Source organism: Carcharhinus amblyrhynchos, chromosome 35 (assembly GCF_965287045.1).
Source record: "Carcharhinus amblyrhynchos chromosome 35, sCarAmb.v2.hapA, whole genome shotgun sequence".
NCBI classification, from domain to species: domain Eukaryota; kingdom Metazoa; phylum Chordata; class Chondrichthyes; order Carcharhiniformes; family Carcharhinidae; genus Carcharhinus; species Carcharhinus amblyrhynchos.
In genome coordinates this window covers 2,632,750-2,652,009 of record NC_137358.1, presented here as the reverse complement: position 1 = coordinate 2,652,009, position 19,260 = coordinate 2,632,750, and the positions used below count along the sequence as shown (strand labels likewise).

Here is a 19,260-nt window from a genome sequence, read left to right as displayed (position 1 = left end):
GGTTTCCTCTGGGTGCTCCAGTTTCCTCCCACAGATGGAAAGACGTGCTGGTTAGGGTGCATTGGCCACACTAATTTCTCCCTCAGTGTACCCGAACAGGCGCCGGAGTGTGGCGACTGGGGGATTTTCACAGTAACTTCATTGCAGTGTTAATGTAAGCCACAGGGTCCCCAGGTATTCTCTGAACCATGTGACTCTTACCCTTGTCAGGTAGTCTCTCTGGGGTTTTACATCGGCGATGAGGCATACCTGAGAAGCAGCTGGAACATTCTGGATGGATTCCTGGTCTTTGTCTCCCTGATTGACATCGTTGTGTCACTGGCCTCAGCGGGCGGGGCGAAGATTCTGGGAGTGCTCCGCGTGCTCAGACTTCTCAGGACACTGCGTCCTCTCAGGTAAGACCGAAGAACTTCCAATCTCTGAGAGAGGGAGTAACGTCAATGAGAGAATGTTGGATTTCTGATGCTGCTGGCTCACAGGGCATTAGCTTTGGAATTTACTCCTCAAACCTGCCTGATCTGAGTTCCATCAGCAGGACTCTGAGGAACAGAAGTGTCTGGAAACCCTGACCCTACCCCATTTCATTTTCCCTTCCAATTTCATCCCTTCCTCCTCTTTGGACCCTTTGGAAGGACGCTGGCCTTTCCTGTAAGTTCCCACCACACCAATGACCAACCCCCTCCACCCCCACCCCCACCCCTGACTTCCCCTCCCAATACGTGTTGACTGGCCAATGAAACATGACCTGGTTACCGTAGTCAAGCCCAACCTTCCCCTCCCTGGTGTATTTTTACCTCAGGATGGGTGGGTTGAGAGCAGGAGGGAAACCAAGCCCAAGTGAAACCTCAAACACGCCTCAAACCTGCTCTCTCCTGGTGTTAATGGAGACAAATTGGGGGTAGAGGGTGTGTCGAAAGGGTCGGAGTGACCAGTTTGCTCTGAGGATGCAAGATGATTGACATCTGATAAGATGGCTGCCTGACGCCGCCCCCCCCCCACCCCCTTCCTTGTACAAGGGTTTTCATTCTTAACTCATGGATGTTGGATTCTTGGGGCCTTGTGAATCCCAGCAGGTAAAAGGAGGCAAGAAGGGATTATAAGAACATAAGAACTAGGAGCAGGAGTAGACCATTCGGCCCCCCAAGCCTGTCTCACCATTCAATAAGATCATGGCTGACCTCTTCGTGGACTCAGCTCCACTTACCCGCCCGCTCACCATGACCCTTAATTCCTTTACTGTTCAATAATGTATCTATCCTCGCCTTAGAAACATTCAATGAGGGAGCCTCAAGGATAGGAAGTAGGCCATTCGGCCCATCGAGCCTGTTCTGCCATTCATTGAGATCATGACTGATCTAAGTCCACACTTTGGCCCCTATCCCTTCATACCTTTGCTCAACAAAAAAATGTATCCGTCTCAGATTGAAAGAAAGCGACTGATTAAGCTTCAGCTGCCTTTGTGGAAGAGGATTCCAAACCTCTCCCTCCCGGTATAATTAGAACGTCAGGAATGGGTTAACAGACCTTCCAATTAAGTCCTAATGGGATGCCAATAATCTAATGGAAGCTGCTGATATATAAAGGGGGTTACGGGGGGCACTGAGTTGCTGGTGGAGAATTGTACATGGAATTGGATCAGAGAAATGAAGGTGGTTTATGAAGGAGCTGAACTCGTGTTTCCTTTAGTGAACTGTAAGTGAGGGACTCAGAGGATGGCTGTTGGTTCCAAGTAACGGGCTGCAAGTCACGACTTTTTCAAAGAAAACAAAACATACATTCATGTAGAAATGCTTCCTAACATCTCTCCTGAATGGTCCGACCCTCATTTTTGGACGATATGCCCTGGTTTTTCGAATCTCCGACCAGTGGGGATAGTTTATCTGAATCTACCCTGTCTTTTCCTCTCAGCATCTTGAAGACTTTGATCAGATCATTGACCCCCTACAGTGCAGAAGGAGGCCATTCGGCCCATTGAACCTGCACCGACCACAATCCCACCCGGGCCCTATTCCCGTGACCCCTCCTATTTATGCTGTTAATCCCCTGACCGTAGGGTTACTCCAGCATGGCCGACCCACCTAACCCGCTTTGGCAGTGTGGGAGGGAACCGGAGCAGAGAAACCCACGCAGAGAATGTGTAAACTCCACACAGACAGTGACCCGAGCTGGGAATCGAACCGGGGTCCCTGACTCTGTGAGGCAGTGATGCTAACCACTGTGCTACTGTGCCACCCAAAACCCCATAACCCTTAATTCCCTCAATCACCCCTCAACCTTCTGAACTCTAGAGAAAACGGGTCTAATTTGTATAAACTCTCCTCATAATTAAACCTCTGAAGCCCAGGGATCGTTCCGGTAATCCTCTCTTACTTGTATCCTAGGGTCATTAGTCGGGCGCCTGGATTGAAACTGGTTGTGGAAACTCTCATATCTTCGCTCAAACCCATCGGGAACATTGTCCTTATTTGCTGCGCTTTCTTCATCATCTTCGGGATCCTTGGAGTCCAGGTGAGACGTCGGATCTTGTTTTCCAAGCTTCGAATCGTCAGTTTTGCACAGGAACGTTAGGAAGAGGCCATTCAGCCCCTCGAGCCTGTCCCACCACTCGGTTAGAACATGGCTGGTCTGTACCTCAACTCCATTGTTCCATATCCGCACACACCCCCCACCCCCCCCCCGCCCCCGATACCTTCACCCCAACAAGAAACCCCACGGTAAAATAAAAGCAAATTACCGCGGGTGCTGGAAATCTGAAATAAAATGCTGGAAAGAATCAGCTGGTCTGGCAGTGTCTGTGGAGAGAGAACCAGAGGCTATGTTTCGAACCCTTGTGACTCCACTGATGTTCTCAGTGCAGCAAGCGTCAATTGTCCACCAGTGCTTGGGAGAGGGAGTTCCAGGTTCTCGTAGGACCAGGGACCCGGGTTCGATTCCCGGGTTGGGTCACTGTCTGTGTGGAGTTTGCATATTCCATACGTGGGTTTCCCCCCACAGTCCGAAAGATGGTTAGGGGCATTGACCACGTTAAATTCTCCCTCAGTGTAACCCGAACAGGCGCCGGAATGTGGCGACTAGGGGATTTTCACAGTAACTTCATTGCAGTGTTAATGTAAGCCTTACTTGTGACACTAATAAATAAACTTTTAAAAAAAGTGCTTCCTGATTTCTCTCCCAAAAAGTAAAGCTGTAATGTTAAGGCTACATTTCCCTCAGAGACCATAAGACATCGGAGCAGAAGTAGGCCATTCGGTCCATTGGAACTGCTCCACCATTCAATAAGGTAGTGACTGATCTGATAAGATAATCCTGAAATCCAAAAGTTAAAGTTAAAGTTTATTTATTAGTGTCACAAGTCACATATGTTCTTATGTTCATATCCACAAGAGATGGGTGAGATCCTAAATGAATATTTCTCCTCAGTATTTACTGTTGAGAAAGGCATGGATGTTAGGGAACTTGGAGAAATAAATAGTGACGTCTTGAGGAGTGTACGTATTACAGAGAAGGGGGTGATGCTGGAAGTCTTAAGGTGCATCAAGATAGGTAAACCCCCAGGGCCTGATGAAGTGTATCCCAGGATATTGTGGGAGGCTAGGGAAGAAATTGCGGAGATATTTGACGGTCACAGGTGAGGTGCTTGAAGGTTGAAAGGTGGCAAATGTTGCACCTTAGTTTAAGAAGACTGCAGGGAAATGCCTGGGAACTACAGGCCGACGAGCCTCACATCTGTAGTGAGTCAGTTGTTAGAAGGTATCGTGAGAGGTAGGACTTGGAGAGATCTCACCTGAGCGGGTGGTGATGTTGAAGGCTGCTAAGAATATTGGCAATCCCCTCGATGTGATGATGTATGTGTTCGATATCTGTGTGGTTAGGCTCACAAATGGGAATTGATCTGTGTTTATATGGAATCAATGAGTGGGGAGAAACAACTAATTGTATTTACAGCCTCAGAGATATTTTCTTTAACACTTGGAAGAGACTGAATCTCTGCACTGGCCATGTGATCAGATATATGATCAGCATCCTGTCATTTCATTGCCATTTCCACTCACTAAGTTCAGCAATGAGGTACTCGGGGAAAGGTTTGATTGATGTAAAACTGTGGAGAAAAGTTATTCAGATGAGAAAAAAATGATTCTGTTACAGCAGAGTTTACCAAACCATTGAATACGGTGTCACAATATCCCAGGGACTTCAACACAGATGTGATGAATGAGTTTCCGATGGAATCTGCCGAGGAATGCTCAAACTGGCATTCGATCTTCCCCCAATTTTAACAGTGGATTTGCTTTCGAGTATTTCAGCACAACACAGCACTCGTACTCGCTCTCGCACACACGCACTCACTCTCGCACACGCACTCGCTCTCGCACACGCGCACTTGCACTCGCACACACACACTCGCACTCGCACACACACTTGCAGCAGCACTCGCACACGCACTCACACACGCATTCGCGCACACACGCACTCGCACATGCACTTGCACTCACATGTGCACACACACACTCACACACGCTCGCACTCGTGCACACAGGCTCGCACACGCGCTCACACTCGCACACGCGCTCACACTCGCACACGCGCTCACACTCGCACACGCTCACACTCGCACATGCACGCACGCGCACACACGCACACGTTCGCACTCGGGCACGCACGTTCGCACTCGGACACGCACGCACGTTCGCACTCGCACACGCGCGCACGTTCGCACTCGGACACGCACGCACGTTCGCACTCGGACACGCACGCACGTTCGCACTCGGACACGCACGCACGTTCGCACTCGGACACGCACGCACGTTCGCACTCGGACACGCACGCACGTTCGCACTCGGACACGCATACGCACGCACGTTCGCACTCGGACACGCATACACACGCACGTTCGCACTCGGACACGCACGCACGTTCGCACTCGGACACGCACGCACGTTCGCACTCGGACACGCATACGCACGCACGTTCGCACTCGGACACGCATACGCACGCACGTTCGCACTCGGACACGCATACACACGCACGTTCGCACTCGGACACGCACGCACGTTCGCACTCGGACACGCACGCACGTTCGCACTCGGACACGCACGCACGTTCGCACTCGTTCGCACTCGGACACGCACACATGCGCATATTCTCACACATGCGCTCTCACACTGCAGAGTCACCATATCCTTCTACATTGAAGGAAAGGCATTAGTATATCTCCTGCCGATGTAACTCTTGGGTTTAGCTTCTAATGTACTGACAGGATGTCAGTACGGCATATTAATTTATTGTCAAAGTCCGTGTGAATCCAGTTAGACAAAGGATTAATAGACACTTAACAGGAGTCTCTCAGACCTGTTCCAATATGAACAATAATTATAGTTGATTAGTGACTCAGCTGGTTTTGAATACCTGCATCTCACATTCTCCTCAAATAACAGCAAATATCACAGAATCCCTACAGTGCAGAAGGAGGGCATTCGGTCCATCGAACCTGCACTGACAACAATCCTATGTATTCACCCTCCTAATCCCCCTGACACTAAGGGGCAATTTAGCACGGCCAATCCACCTAACCTGCACATCTTAGGACACTAGTCATTTGTCATCAAGCCAATTTTGGGTAAAAAATTGGCTTGATGACAGAAGACAGAGGGTGTTTGTAGAGGATAGTTTTTCAAACTGGAGACCTGTGACCAGCGCTGTGCCTCAGGGATCAGTGCTGGGTTCACTGTTATTTGTCATTTATATTAATGATTTGGATGAGAATATAGGAGGCATGGTTAATAAGTTTGCAGATGACACCAAGATTGGTGGTGTAGTGGGCAGTGAAGAGAGTTATCTCCGATGGCAACGGGATCTTGATCAATTGGGCCAGTGGGCTGATTGGTAGATTGAACCAGGGAAGTAGCCTCCCTACCTAGCCTACACATCATGGAACGCAAAGGGACAATTTAGCATGGCCAATCCACCTCACCTGCACCTCATTGGAGTGTGGGAGGAATCCGGAGCCCCCGGAAGAAATCCACGCAGACAGAGGGATGAAGTGCAAACTCCACACAGACCTGAGGCCAGAATCGAACCCGGGTCCCTGGAGCTGTGAGGCAGCAGTGCTAACCCACTGTGCCGCAAGATAGCAAGAGTTCTTTGTCGTCAATCCTTCGCCCACACACTATCACGTTTACCACTTTTGACAATTCCCTTAAGGCATCACTTTTTAGATCATTAAGCCCACCCCACTCCTCCCCCCTCCCCCACTCCTCCTCCTCCTCCTCCTCCTCCTCTCCCCCACCCCCCCCCCCGGAACATTGAGTTTAACTTCACCTCGTGCATCCGTTTGAAGACAGGGCAATTTGCTGAACAAGTTCTGTTCCATTTGACCTCATCAATATTGCCTGGAGTTATTATCCATGTCAACATTACAGACACACAGACACACACACACACAGACACACACAAACACACAGACACAGACACACACACACACACAGACACACACACACAGACACAGACACACACACACACACACACACACACACACACACAGACACACACACACACACACACACACACACACACAGACACACACACACACACACACAGACACACACAGACACACACACACACACACACAGACACACACACACAGACACACACACACAGACACAGACACACACTCACACACACGTGTCTTGGCTCCGCAGCACAGCTGCTGAACATCTGTCTCCTCCGTGCTTCTGCCTCGATTCTGTACAAGTCGGCCCACAGACACAAAAATGTAAATTCTCTGAAAGCGCAGCGTTCCCTGCGGTGTGGTTAACGTGACTCGGATACCTTGCGGTTTTGAGAATAAATATCCAATGTTGAAAGGGAAGAAGAAAAGACTCTGCAACAACAACACTGAGTTTAAACAGCACCTCTCACTTAATAACGTTTCAAGGCATTTCACAGGAACAGAGGGATTGGGAGCAGAAGTCGGGAAATCCAGCCCTTTGAGCCTGCTCCACCGTTCAATCAGATCACAGCTAATCTCTCCCTGGTCTCAAATCCAGCTCCCCACCTCTTCCCCATATCCCAAACTTTAAGGGAAAATAAAGAATGATGAATAAATCTGGCCTCGGGTCACTGTCGGTGTGGAGTTAGCACATTCTCCCCGTGTCTGCATGGGTTTCATCCGTGCACTCTGGCTTTCTCCCATCGTCCAGAGATGTGTAGGTTAGGTGGATTGGCCATGCTAAATTCCCCTTAGTGTCTAAAGATGTGCAGGTTAGATAGATTGGCCATGCTAAATTGCTCCTTAGTGTCCAAAGACGTGAAGGTTAGGGAGATTAGTGGGGTAAGTATGTGGGATTATGGGGTTAGGTTCTGGATAAGATTCCCTGGTGAAGAGCTGGTGCAGACTTGATGGGCTTCTGCACAGTAGAGATTCTATGATGATTTGTATTTCCTCTAACCGCCACAATGCCCCCCCCCCCCCACCAACACCCCTCGAAGTGCCGCCTGAAGTTGCTTCTGAAGTATAGTCACTGTTGCGGTTTGGAAACACAACAGCCAGTTTGTGCACAGCAAGATCCCACAGACAGCAATGTGTTATAATGATCAGCTCATTTGCTTTAGTGATGTGGGTTCGTAGAGTCACAGAATACGACAGTGAAGAAGAGGCCTTTTGGCCCATCGAGTCTACACTGACGCACAAAAGGCCCTGACCTGCCCACCTGATCCCACCTGCCGGCACTTGACCCAGAGCCCTGAACGTTACGATGGGCCAAGTGCTCATCCAGGAACTTTTTATAGGATGTGAGGCATCCCACCTCCCCCACCCTCCCAGGCAGCGCATTCCAGACCCTCACCACCCTCTGGGTAAAAAACCACGCCCCCTCACATCCCCCCCCCCCCCAAACCTCCCACCCCTCACCTTTAATTTGTGTCCCCTCGTAACTGACCCTTGAGCGTGGTCAGGACATCAGCAGGGTATAGGGGAACCATTCCTCGACATCTCTGTAAACAGCGGCCGAGGGATCCTGCAGTGGGTTGGACAAGGTGGGGCCCCTCTTTGTTTGAGAGACGGTGCCTCCGATAGTGCGGTATTCCCGCAGTGCTGCACAGCCTGTTCCAGCCGGGAATCCATGCTCAGGCCTTACACCCAAAACCTTCCAACTCAAAGGCGAGAGAGTGAAAGAGAGAGAGTGCAACCCTCCAGAATGCTGAAAGAGGTTCGTGAAGAAGCCAACCTTTAATTTTGGAAATTATTTTGACTGGAGGTTTCTTTTTATTCATTTGTGGGACATGGGTGTCGCTGGCTGGGCCAGTATTTATCACCCATCCCTACTTGCCCCTTGGAGGGCAGTTGAGAGTCAACCACATTGCTGTGGCTCTGGAGTCACATGTAGGCCAGACCGGGTAAGGACGGCAGATTTCCTTCCCTAAAGGGAACCAGATGGGTTTTTCCGACAATGGTTTTGGGGTCATCGGTAGATTCTTAATTCCAGATATTTTTTATTGAATTCAAATTCCACCATCTGCGGGATTCAAACCCGGGTCCCCCAGAACATTCGCTGAGTTTCTGGATTAATAGTCTAGCGATAGTATCACTGGGCCATCGCCTGTCCGGATGTTGACTATCTCACTGAAACACCAGGAGGGAAGAAGGCGGGTACCTGTAGATCAGCCAGTCTCTCACTGTCAGCAGTAGGGTTGCTGGGGAGAGAATCACCAGTGACAATGTGTGTTTAACAAGAAGCGGGCTAATCAGGGGGCAGTCAGCATGGATTTGCACAGGGCAGTTCACGCTTGACAAATTTAGTTGAATTCTCGGAAGGAATCAGTGTACAAAGGGTACACGGCAGTGGTGTACTTGGATTTGAGAAGGTGCCAGTAACTAAACCAACAAGGAATTAGAATCATAGAAACCCTACAGAGCAGAAAGAGACCCTTCGGCCCATCGAGTCTGCACTGAACACAATCCCACCCAGGCCCTACCCCCCATATCCCTGCATATTATACCCACTAATCCCTCTAACCTACACATCCCTGGACACTAAGGGGCAATTTCTTCGCACGGCCAATCAAACTAACCCACACATCTTCGGAGTGTGGGAGGAAACCGGAGCACCCGGAGGAAACCCACGCAGACACGGGGAGAATGTGCAGACTCCACACAGACAGTGAGCCGAGCCAGGAATCGAACCCAGGACCCTGGAGCTGTGAAGCAGCAGTGCTAACCCACTGTGTCACCCTCTCTCCCCCCTCCACACTTTATCATTTCATCCCTTTCTCTTGCGTGGGGGTCTTCTCGCCATCTGGCCGGATAACAAACACTTCTGTCAGATTCGTGGTTACGGCGGAGGGTATAGACTGCCGGCTGGCAGGGCGAAAGGCATTAATATGCAGCTCTTGTGACACACACACACACACACACACACACACACACACACACACACACACACACACACACACACACACACACACACACACACCGGATGGTTAAATGTGCAGACAACTGTTAGATGCCAGTCCTGGTCTCTATCCTCCTGAAACAGCACTCTCCCGATAGCTGTGCAGGCAAGCGGTCCTTTCCTCCAGCTGCACACTCATCGACACACACCAGCACAGCTTTCGCCAGAGGGCAGCCACTGACTCGGTTCAGTCCGAGTGTGACTGACACACTGGGATCTTAAAGTCATGGGTTTGATTGGCAGACCCAATAACCAGGGGCTAGCTGTGAAGTCAACCAGTGAGAGAGAGAGAGGGACAAGGCAGTGGCAGAAAGCACTGTGCCAGACCACACGCAGTCAGGAGAGACAGAGCGAGTCAAAGCATTGAACAGGGTACCTGCTGCTGTGAATAGAGGAAAACTGAAGCATATTTCTAATGTATTTCCACTGCAGCAGGCAGGAGCAGAACGGATCTGATATTTTTGGCCAGAAATTCAGAAAACAGCTAAACGAATAAATAACTTCATTCCTTCAGCATCGCCACAGATCATAGAATCACTGCAGTGCAGAAAGAGGCCATTCGGCCCATCAAGTCTGCACCGACAACAATTCTGTCCCGGCCCTATCCCTGTAACCCCATGTATTTAGCCTACTAGTCCCCTTGACCCTAAGGGGCAATTTAGCATGGCCAATTTGCCCAACCTGCACATCTTTGGACCCTAAGGGGCAAATTAGTACGGCCAGTCCACCTAACCTACACATCTTAAGGAGGAAACCGGAGCACCCAGAGGAAACCCACGCAGACACGGGGAGAACATGCAAACTCTGCACAGACAGTGACCCGAGGCCAGAATTGAACCTGGGTTCTTGGTGCTGTGAGGCAGCAGTGCTAACCACTGTGCTGTCCCTGTTCTAATCTTCTGCCTTCCCTGATGTCTATATCAAAACCAAGGGGTTAGCAATTAAAAATCCTGGAGTGAGGGATGGAATACACCTGAGTGAGCCGTTAAACCTCACTGCCCTGCCCTTCAGCAGCCCCCAGTTGTCTGCTTTGGAAATCTCTGGGGAAATGCTACAAGCAAAGCAGAAGCTGTGGGAGCACCCGGCGGAAACCCACGCAGACACAGGGAGAACGTGCACAGACAGTGACCCAAGCCGGGAGTCGAACCCGGGTCCTTGGCGCTGTGAGGCAGCAGTGCTAACCATCGTGTAGCCAAGCTGCCCCGTTATGTTGATAGACCACAGGCGAACGGAGGGATAGAAACCGCGTATCGGCGCAGGCTCGGTGGGCCGAAGGGCCTGTTACTGCGCTGCGTTGTTCGTTGAGACATTATGGACCCAGATAGGTGAACACCTTTGAAAATATCAAAGTCCCACCTTGTTTTAAACCCAAAGAGAACACAGGTCAAAGATTGCAAACTTGTCTAAGGGAGCAGAAGGAGACGTTTTGAGTGGGTGCTCTGGTAGACCCACTGTGCACTAAGTGACTGTATGTTACGGGGGAGAAGAGCGAGCGTTTATGCAGTGCCTTCTCATGTCCACGGGACGTCTCAAAGCACTTGGCAGCCAAGGAGTGTCAGTGTTTGCGAAATTCACTCTCTGTTTTAAGGCAAACACAGCGAGGGTTCCTGAAGGAGAAAATGAGAGAAATAAATAGTACGCCTGTTGCTGACTGTAGATTACATCAGTTTACGACCCGTATTTCATTTTGATTTCCACATTTACAATGAAGCCAGATTAAAGTGATTAACGGTGAAGTTATAGCACCGGATTACTCTGAAAAGCTAATGCGTTAAGCAAGTCCTTTCACGCTGTTACAATGCAGAGGCCAATCGAGTGATATTTTTCCATCACAGGAGGACAATGTCAGTCCCCAATGCAACGTTCCCCCAACACACACAGCTAACCAATGTTCCTCCAACACGCAGCTAAGTAACGCGGTGCGTGAGTTCCAGCGCCCGTTCCATGCCAAGTCCAGAGGCTGCACACCCCAGCGATTGCCCAATCAAATCAAACATCCCCCCCCCCGCTTTCAACCCACCCACATTTGTAAAACCCCAAATAAAACATCCACTAAATAGACGTGATTGGGCAGCACTTATTGATCAACCCTGAGTGCGCTGATAGCTACACTAACAACCAATTTAAGATAACCAGTCAAACTCATGCCATTCAACCCCCCCCCCCACTCTTCCCCCCACTACTTCATCCCCCGTTTCCTTCTCCTTTTCCCCTTTTTCTCAATTTTACCTCTCTCCCACCCATCTCCCCCCTCCCCCCACTTCTTCACCCTCTGATTCCAGCTTCTGTGCCATTCGCACCTTCTAAACACTCCACGGGTTGCCATTAGTAGCCTTTCCCCTGGTTTCTGTGGCTATGACTCATCTTTCATTCCCTCCCCCTGCAGTATAAATATCTCCCACTTTCTATGCCTTTTAGCTTTGACAAAGGGTCATCTGGACTCGAAATGTCAGCTCTTTTCTCTCCTTATAGGCGCTGCCAGACCTGGCTAAGATTTTTCAGCATTTTCTCTTTTGGTTTCATGATATTCACGCTTGCCAGAAGTGATATACGTACTGTTATGATCCCATTGAACATTCAGAACTGGAATATTCAGTCCCAGACCGGAACTACAGCTCGATAGAATTGTAACTTTTTTTTGCGAGATGTGGATAAACAGGGTCATACGTTGCCAGAAGACTAAAACATTAATTAAACAAGAAAATATTAACTGTAAGACACTGCTTTCGCACCTTGACAGATATATACAGGTTCGCAAAGATAACACCAGCTACAAAATCTATCTTATACTCTAATATTCTCAGTAAGGACACAGTCCCTGTAAAACAACAGGCCAACTGTGGTCAGATACACCACACTCTGAAAGCAATGACAGACCCAGTACAATGTCAACGGAACTTTTAATCCCATCCCTCCAGAAGCTTGTTAAACCATGAGCCAGTTGGTCTCTCTGGAATTCCGATTTCCACATGGGGGTTTCCCAAACTTCACTCTCAAACACTTGGGATCCTCCCTGAGGGATCCTTCCTCTGCTTTGCTTCAGTTAAAACACTTAACTTTCACGTATTTCTGCCCCCCGCCCCGTGTAACTAATCATGCCAAGATTTAAAGCTAACTTGACCGTGTTTTAGACTCAGCTGGGAATTCTGGGATGAAATTGACTGCATTCTTTCAAAATACAATGTTGGCAGAAACGCTGCGAAACAAAGTTTTTCACAGCTGCCAGTTGTTTATGATAGTTGGAGACTATGGGCCCTATTTTACCATTTTGATTCTAAATGCTGGGCAGACTTGAAACTGGGAGTGTTTTAGACCCGACTCTTAGACGCCCGCATTCTGCCTGATAAAATATCACCAATTCCACATCGCGTTGCACAAGCCCATGGGTGGGGCTTAACACGCCCGAAATCCTGCAGCTCCAGTCGGAGCCTCCAACTGCGCACGCGCGGTAAACAAAAAGTAGTATGTCGCTCCCCTGCCATATCGCTCCCGGGCCGGATAATGCCTCCCCCTGGCCCCCACAGATACCCCCCCACAACATTACTAACCCCCTGATCACCCCCCCATCCTCCCACCACCCAGACCGATTGCAGCCTCCTGCCTCCTTCGCCCCCCCCCCCCTCCACTGATCACACACAGAGTGGCAGTGGACACCCCCTCGCCCTGCTGCCCTGCCCCCCACCCCCGCCCCCCTTCTCTCTCGTTCTCCCCCTCGCGCTCTCTCTCTTTCGCACTCTCTCTCTCGCTCTCTCTCTCTCTCGCTCCGTCTCTCGCACTGCCTCTCGCTGTCTCACCCTCCAGTAAATCACTCTTTTCCACTCTCAGTCATGTTAATTTTAAATGATGCTGAATAAATGACCCTGAAACACTGCTTTTCCAGCCACTCACGCCCCTCCATCACCGCAGGCGAGGGTGGAAACCCTGGGGCTGGGCAAATCTCTATTGTCTGCAGCGGGGCTGGAGAATCCGCTGGCATGAATGACCAGAAATTTCCACCCAGTGTCCCCAAAATTCTTCTTTCCAGAAAGAAAATCAACCCCATTTTGAACATAATGTCACCAATTTACCTCAAAGACCCAGTGGATTGACAGACAAGTCCTGGATTTGAGAATTCCTGTAAAAGTCCCGTTAGTTTTGGGAAAGTTTGAGTTAAGTAGTCTGGGATGAGCAGGTGTAAAATATCAGTGGAGTGTTGCACTAACGGAGTGAAGTCTCTCTGGAGAGTTACTAATGGACTGACTTGTTTCATGTTAAAAGCATCTGCCTGAATACTCCCGCTCTAACTCAAGTCTGTACTTTATAATAATGATCTCCTAACGTCACCTCAACAACTCTCAAAGTGGTTTGCGCCCAACAAAATTACTTTTGAAGTGCATTTACTGTTGGAAATCGTGATGAGGAGATGCCGGCGTTGGACTGGCGTAAACACAGTAAGTCTCACAATACCAGGTTAAAGTCCAACAGGTTTATTTGGTAGCAAACACCACTAGCTTTCGGAGCACTGCCCCTTCATCAGGTAAGTCAGGTCACTCACCTGACAAAGGGGGAAATGGCTGAGGCTTTAAGTAAGTTTTTTTGCCTCAGTCTTCACAGAGGAGGACGCGAATGGTTTGCCGGATATTAAAGATAGAAGGATGGTAGGAATTGAGGGCCTGAATGCGATTACTGTCACTAGAGAGGTAGTGCTTGATCGACTAGTGGGACTGAAGGTGGACAAGTCCCCAGGACCGGATGGAATGCATCCCAGGGTTCTGAAAGAAATCGCAGAGGTGATAGTAGACGCCTTAGTAATTATTTATCAAAATTCGCTGGATTCTGGGGAAGTGCTGGAAGATTGGAAAACGGCTAATGTTACGCCGCTGTTTAAAAAAGGTAGCAGACAAAAGGCAGGGAATTATAGGCCGGTTAGTTTAACGTCTGTAGTTGCAAAAATGCTAGAATCCGTCATCAAAGAAGAAATAGCGAGGCACCTAGAAAAGAATGGTTTGATCGAGCAGACACAGCACGGATTCGTTAAGGGGAAGTCGTGTTTGACGAATTTACTGGATTTCTATGAGGATGTGACTAGTGTGGAAGACAGAGGGGAACCGGTGAATGTGGTGTTTTTAGATTTCCAAAAGGCATTTGATAAGGTGCCTCACAAAGGATTGCTACAGAAGGTTAGGGGGCATGGAGTTGAGGGTAAGGTGTTAACGTGGATAGAGGATTGGTTGTCTAATAGGAGGCAGAGAGTTGGTATCAATGGGTGCTATTCTGATCGGCGGTTGGTGACTAGTGGAGTGCCGCAGGGATCGGTGCTGGGGCCTCAACTATTTACCATTTTTATAGATGATCTGGAGGAGGGGGCTGAGTGTATGGTGACGAAATTTGCTGATGACACGAAGACGAGTGGAAAAGCAAATTGTGCGGAGGGTGTGGAAAGTCTGCAGAGGGATCTGGATAGGCTGAGCGAGTGGGCGAGGACCTGGCAGATGGAGTACAATGTTAGCAAGTGTGAGGTTATCCACTTTGGCAGAAATAATAGTAGGAGGGATTATTATTTAAAAGGTGAAAAGCTGCAGCATGCTATGGTGCAGAGGGACCTGGGGGTCCTTGTGCACATGTCGCAAAAACCCAGTCTGCAGGTGCAGCAGGTGATCAAGAAGGCAAATGGAATGTTGGCCTTTATAGCGAGGGGGATAGAATATAAAAGTAGGGAGGTCTTGCTGCAACTGTATGGGGCACTGGTGAGGCCGCAGCTGGAGTACTGTGTGCAGTTTTGGTCGCCGCACTTGCGGAAGGATATTTTGGCCTTGGAGGGAGTGCAGAGGAGGTTCAGTAGGCTGATACCGGAGTTGAGGGAGTTGGACTATGAAGAGAGACTAAATAGACGGGGTCTGTACTTGTTGGAGTTTAGAAGGATGAGGGGGGATCTTATAGAGACGTATAAGATAATGAAAGGGCTGGATAAGGTAGAGGTAAAGAGATTCTTCCCGCTTAGAAAGGACAGCAGGACTAGAGGGCACAGCCTCAAGATAAGGGGGGGGTGCAGTTTAGATTGGAGTTGAGGAGGAAGTTCTTCACTCAAAGGGTGGTGAATCTCTGGAATTCTCTGCCCGTTGAAGTGGTAGAGACTGCTTCGCTGAATATATTTAAGTCACGGGTAGATAGGTTTCTGATAGACAGGGGAATTAAGGGTTATGGGGAGAGGGCGGGAAAGTGAAACTGATCCACTTCAGATCAGCCATGATCTTATTGAATGGCAGGGCAGGCTCGAAGGGCTAGATGGCCGACTCCTGCTCCTATTTCTTATGTTCTTATGTAAGCGCTCCAAAAGCTAGTGGCTTTTGCTACCAAATAAACCTGTTGGACTTTAACCTGGTGTTGTGAGACTTCTTACTGTGTTTACTATTGGGATGCAGGGAACATGCGTCTCCCTTCCCAGAGGCAAGCTGTTATGGATACCTTCACCACATGAGCTGCACCAGTTCAAGAAGGTGACTTCCCACCATCCTTCTCCGGGGCAGCTGGGAATGGGCCATGAAAGTTCCTCAAATGCCAGCCTTACCAACAATGTAGAGAATGGATTTTCAAATTCCAAATCCGGCCACGCTTGCTGAGGGAAGTCTATTTAAGACAAAGCTTCAGACAATCTTAACTGCCCATTTGCTGATGCAGTACAGAACTAGAGGGGACTCAGTACACCTTGTTCCGTATCTAGACAAAATGATCAAGCTTCACCAACAACAGGCACGGCACAGTGTCACAGCGATTAGCGCTGCTACCTCACAGCGCCACGGACCCAGGTTTGATTCCCAGCTTGGGTCACTGTCTATGTGGAGTCTGCACATTCTCCTCGTGTCTGCGTGGGTTTTCTCCGGGTGCTCCGGTTTGTCCCCACAATCCAAAGATGTGCAGGTTAGGGTGGATTGGCCATGCTAAATTGACCCTTAGTGTCCAAAAATGTGCAGCTTAGGTGGATTGGCCATGCTAAATTGCCCCTTAGTGTCAGGGAGGATTAGCTGGGTAAATGCATGGAGTTAGGGCCTGGGTGGGATTGTGGTCGGTGCAGCCTTGATGGGCCGAATGGCCTCTTTCTACACTGTAGGGATTCTATGAAATCCAAACTTTAATTTTAAACAGAGCTAATTATCCAGCGGCAGAGTTTAAATATTCAGGACGCTTCTGTTTATTATTAACGCCTCAGAAGATGTGATCTTGCACCCTTTTTAATGGTTTCATGATGCTCTTTCCAGGATCTTCACGATTTAATAAGTAATTGCCTTAATTACCAACTGCCCGAGGAGATGGGGGTTTGTTATCTGCTCTGACTGACGGACCCCGTGCAGATCAGGCTGATGGGGAGGGTTTCTGCTCTCAGATTGGCTGTGTCTGCGCACCCACGTGACGCGAGATAGAGAATCCTCTTTACTCGTGCTGTCCGGACGAAGCCCCCCCCCCCCACCCCCACCCCTCCCCCAACCCATCCGCCCCCCACCACCTCTGCTAAATCTGTCTCAGAGCGGACAGGATTAGTATTTCAAGGTGCCCCATCGATCCTGGGATGGTTGCCGACCCTAAGGAGGGGGGCTGTGGATCCGAGAGAGACCCCAAGACTTACCCTCGCGGTTTGCAAAGTTTGTTTATTTTATTTTTTATTTATTAGTGTCAAAAGTAAGACTTGCATTAACACCGCAATGAAGTTACTGTGAAATCCCCCTAATTGCCACACTCCGGCGCCTGTTCGGGTTACACTGAGGGAGAATTTCGCACGGCCAATGCACCCTAACCAGCACGTCTTACGGACTGTGGCAGGAAACTGGAGGAAACCCACGCAGACACAGGGAGAATGTGCAGACTCCGCACAGACAGCGACCCCGAGCTGGGAATCGAACCCAGGTCCCTGGCGCTGCGGGGCAGCCGTGTTAACCCCGACGGCATCACGACAAGTACAGAAAAAGCAGCCAAATTTAAACCACGGTTTCGAGTCAGCTGGCAATTGGTAGGTTTTTCTTTCCAAGGGATCGAACAGAAATTCAGACTGAACTAAACGGCCAGTGGTTAACCCTGGCGTGATTAAACCTGATGACGGGAACACTCAGAAGTCTAATTGTGTTTGCTGGACACTGCTCTTACTTATAGAGGACTCCATTCTGCTGAGCTAGTTACAAGGATCAGTGTTTGGGGTTTACATTTGGGGTGCAGTTGGCAATCCAGGAACATCATCACGCTAGCTCTGAGAAGGACTTAGCCTAGCAAATTTCGGCTCAGGTTTACTTATCGAGCAGAGAACCAACCAAGCTCCCCCCCTCCACGCTTTGCCCCGTTTCCCCAAGCTGGATTTTGCCACCTGACCTTAACACCACACCGTTAATTTTGCTTTTTTGACCCTTTCAGCTATTCAAGGGCAAGTTCTACTACTGCCAGGGTCACGACACCCGCAATGTCACCAACAGGTCGGACTGCCTGCTGGCCAACTACCGGTGGATCCATCACAAGTACAACTTTGACAACCTGGGACAGGTACGGAGTTCTCGCCCACCGGTCGCCTCTCTCAACAAAGCGTGAATGTGGTCTGAATATTCATCGCGTGGGTAACGCAGTGAGCAGCAGAGGCCATTTGGCCCCTCTTAGCTTGTTCCTACCCTTCAGTGAGATCATAGCTGATGTGTGACAGGATCCCACATCCCCACCTTCGCCCGCATGTCACTTAATCCCTTTAGTTAACACAGGAGACTAGCAATCTGTGTTTTAAGATTAGTGATCGATTAATCTTCCATTGACATTTGCCGAAGAAAGTTCCAAACTGTTTAGCAGCCTTTGTGTGTTTGAGAGTTTCCATTCCTGGAATATCTGGTCCTCATGTTTAGGCAGTGCCGCCTCTATTTTTACTCATTAACTGGATGTGGGTGTCACTGGTTGGGCCAACATTTATTACCCACCCCAAACTGCCCTTCATTGCAGAGGGCATTTGAAAGTCACCCACATTGCTGTGCATCTGCAGTCCCACGTGGGCCAGACCGGGTTAAGACCATAAGGCACAGGAGCGGAATTAGGCCACTCGGCCCATCGATTCTGCCCCGCCATTCAATCATGGCTGATATTTTTCTTATCCCCATTCTCCTGCCATTTCCCCATAACCCTGATTCCCTTATCGATCAAGAACCTATCTATCTCTGTCTTAAAGACACTCAATGACCCGGCCTCCACAGCCTTCTGCGGCAAAGTAATTAGGCTAACATTAACGCTGAAGTTACTGTGAGAATCCCTCAAGTGACCACACTCCTGTTCGGGTACACTGAGAGAGAATCCCCCGAGTATCCACACTCCTGTTTGGGTACACTGAGAGAGAATCCCCCGAGTATCCACACTCCTGTTCGGGTACACTGAGAGAGAATCCCCCGAGTATCCACACTCCTGTTTGGGTACACTGAGAGAGAATCCCCCGAGTATCCACACTCCTGTTCAGGTACACTGAGGGAGAATTTAGCACGGCCAACGTGAAATCAGAATTTTTAAAATTTAAAAATCTTTAATTTTCCTCCACTACGGGTCAATAAAATTTAATAACCTTTCCCAGTTTGCTTAAGAAATCTTTGTAAGTTGTCATGATGTGGAGATGCCGGCGTTGGACTGGGGTGGGCACAGTTAAGAAATCTCACTATATCAGATTAAAGTGCAACAGGTTTATTTGGTAGCACAAGCTTTTGGAGTGCTGCTCCTTCATCAGGTGAGTTACTCACTTTGTAAGTTGTAAAGGTTTCTTGTCACTTCTAAATTCCTCTTTGAAATTTCACAGTTGAAGAGCCAAGAACCCACTGATCTACTAATG

The 19,260-nt window shown here is 49.2% G+C and overlaps 1 protein-coding gene across 1 annotated transcript in view; it reads left to right on the top strand.

Annotated features, from left to right (window-relative positions):
• LOC145361508 (voltage-dependent T-type calcium channel subunit alpha-1I-like) overlaps positions 1-19,260 on the top strand; it is a 165,465-nt gene that overhangs the window by 103,688 nt on the left and 42,517 nt on the right. Inside the window, exons 19-21 of the mRNA XM_080217320.1 lie at positions 211-395; positions 2,382-2,508; positions 17,826-17,951. Coding sequence (XP_080073446.1) covers positions 211-395; positions 2,382-2,508; positions 17,826-17,951 — 438 coding nt within the window. The remainder of the gene's footprint in view (positions 1-210; positions 396-2,381; positions 2,509-17,825; positions 17,952-19,260) is intronic.